Below are 2533 nucleotides of genomic sequence, written 5' to 3'. Positions count from 1 at the left end.
GGGGGGGCGCATTAACTTGAAATACTGAGACGAAAAACGGAGCATTCTCTAGGATAGAGGGTAAGAGGAGGGGGGATGTACACGATCGCACCTCTATCTTCTTGACGGAGTCCAGCATCAGCTTCTTGAACATGTCTCGGTCCGGGTCGTCCACCAGCTTGTCGTGGTAGACGCGCGTCGCCTCGTGCACCCACAGCCGCACCAGCGCCGAGTGGTCGGGCACGCAGTCCGGCGTGCTGTACAAGATGCCCTGTCGGAGGAGAAACACAAACGCGGCGATTATTTTGCTTTTCGTCCGCGCGGATTCAAACACTGCAACTAACGAATCTTACGACTAAAATAAAATATACCTGGAATATGTTGGCCAGATCTCGTAAGTTGAACTGATAATGGAACTTGACAGCCGTCGGCAGGAACGTGGTGGTCATCTTGGCGTGCAGGAAGAGCGCCGACTGCACGAGCGAGGGTACGAGCTTCAACACGGCGGGGTTGAACTTGACGGCCGACTGCGTGAGGTGGCCGTGCAGGATGCTGGCGTAGATGTGGTTCAACGCCTCCTCTCCAGGGAAGCTGAAATGGTGAGGTACAGCAGGTTGCTCGCGGACTGCACACATTTTTTTTTTCAATAACTGTTTTGGCGTGATTGACTGACTGACCTCACAGCGAAGACGAAGAAGTGCCGCTGCAGCCTCGGGTCGATGGTGAAGCTCCCGGCCGTGGGGTTCATGCACGACACGTACTGACAGTTGTGGATGTCCTTGAGCGTCAGCTTCCCGCGGTCATACCAGTGGTTGTAGTCCAGGTGTTGCCTGATCAGCGTGTGCGGCTGCACCGTGAAGTACTTGTCCACCTGCGCAGGTACGGGCGACAGCGATGACTTTTCCGTGCAGTGACGCGGCGACGCGGCTGTGTATCTGGCTAGAGGGTGCTCATTCATACCTCTGGCATGTTCATGTCGTCGATGAAGTAGATCATGCTCTTGTTGCCGGGTGGACCGAAGTTTCTGCCCGCCTTCTTTTCCAGGGGCTTCTCTAACACCTTCTGCAGCATCTCTGTGGGTCGAGGCAAGCCACACGAACAAAATACATTAAAAAAAAACATTAGCAGGGAATCCTTTTCAATTTTTGGTTTAAGACTTACTTAAGCATACATTATTTTACAATTTGTTTCCCAATTTATTCGACACCCTTTAGGATCGTCCAGAGAGTACGTCCGTTCTTTTTTACCCGCAAATTACGGGAGCTCGGCGCCTGCGAGACTCAGGGTAGGCCTACCCGCTGTACACGCATGCACTGCAGGCGAGATGTTGCCTACCCAGCAGGCGCTATGAGAGCTTCCGCAGGGTGAACTTGGCACTTTCGTAACGGTGAACGAGGCACGTACTCTCTGGACTATTCCTTGTCGTCACATTACCCATAACCGCAATTTCAGTGATGCACACACATATGATACCCCGTGTTCGTTTAAGCACATGGCTCAGGACGGCCAACCTGACGTGGTGTAGAAGTTGAAGGGCACGTTGGTGACCATGTAGCTGTCGGGCAGCTTGCCCAGCCGGCCGTTGACGATGACCGTCTTCCCCGAGCCGGCGCCGCCCACGAGCATGACGGGGATGCGGCGCGGCAGCAGCAGGTCCATGAACACGCGCAGGCGTGTCGTCTCGGAGGTGCTCACGAGCGTCGCCTGTGGCACAAGAAGTGTCATCAGCCTCCGGGAAAAGGGTGGGGGGCAGTGGAAGACAACCGCCTGTCGGTGAAGTAACTTTACCTGCAGAGGAGTTTCGGGGTCGAACTCGTAGGGCAGGATACTCTCACTCCAAGGCAGGAACTTTTTCGTGTCCGGGTCGATGAAGTAGTTGAACACGGTCCCGGTGGGGGGGAACTTGACCACCTTAAACTCCTGGACCCACCACTTGCTGAACTCGTTCCTCCAGTCGACAAGCTGGGGAACATAAAAGTGATTGTTACGGGCTAAACCAGCTAAATTTCTACGCCAGTATATGTCGAGATTACTTCATAATTATATTAATTCATATTTGACATTAAAAAAAACCCCTAGTGCATTAATTTGGAGTGTGGTGTGTCTGAAACGGTGAATATGTGTAGACCGCCTACCATAACTTTTTACAGCCCATTTTATCCATTTCGACTAAAAAACGGTATTTTTGAAACCGTGAAAAAGTGCTTCGTGGCAGATATAGCGCGCGTTAAAGTGTTTTAGTCCTCGGACTGCTCGGGGACTCGCCTGGTCTTGGAAGAGGACCGAGCCAAAGGCCCAGACACAACTGAAGACGAAGTAGATCTCGTACCACTCTTTGGGGCACTCCGGGGACAGGTTCTTGTCGGTGAGGAAGCAGTCGAGCAGGTCGCACAACATCTTGACGTGGGCGATCTCGGGCACGGACGTGATCTTCTTGAACTTGGTGCGCAGCGCCTCCAGGGTGGGCGGCACGTATTTGTCGAACAGGATGAGGAGGTTGGCCTTCTCTGACGGCTGGTCGCGCTTGTCGATCCACGACGTGACGTACCTGCGG

At 53.5% G+C, this 2533-nt stretch overlaps 1 protein-coding gene across 1 annotated transcript in view; it reads right to left on the bottom strand.

The window, feature by feature from the left end:
* LOC113217863 (dynein beta chain, ciliary) overlaps positions 1-2533 on the bottom strand; it is a gene marked incomplete at both ends in the record, with an annotated part of 13370 nt that overhangs the window by 4141 nt on the left and 6696 nt on the right. Inside the window, 7 exons of the mRNA XM_052276154.1 lie at positions 92-250; positions 351-570; positions 657-850; positions 940-1052; positions 1491-1683; positions 1768-1941; positions 2245-2527. Of these exons, the coding sequence (XP_052132114.1) occupies positions 92-250; positions 351-570; positions 657-850; positions 940-1052; positions 1491-1683; positions 1768-1941; positions 2245-2527 (1336 nt within the window). The remainder of the gene's footprint in view (positions 1-91; positions 251-350; positions 571-656; positions 851-939; positions 1053-1490; positions 1684-1767; positions 1942-2244; positions 2528-2533) is intronic.

Source organism: Frankliniella occidentalis, unplaced genomic scaffold, assembly GCF_000697945.3.
Source record: "Frankliniella occidentalis isolate FOCC.00 unplaced genomic scaffold, Focc_3.1 Scaffold1930, whole genome shotgun sequence".
Taxonomy (NCBI): domain Eukaryota; kingdom Metazoa; phylum Arthropoda; class Insecta; order Thysanoptera; family Thripidae; genus Frankliniella; species Frankliniella occidentalis.
This window is presented reverse-complemented; position numbering and strand designations above follow the sequence as displayed.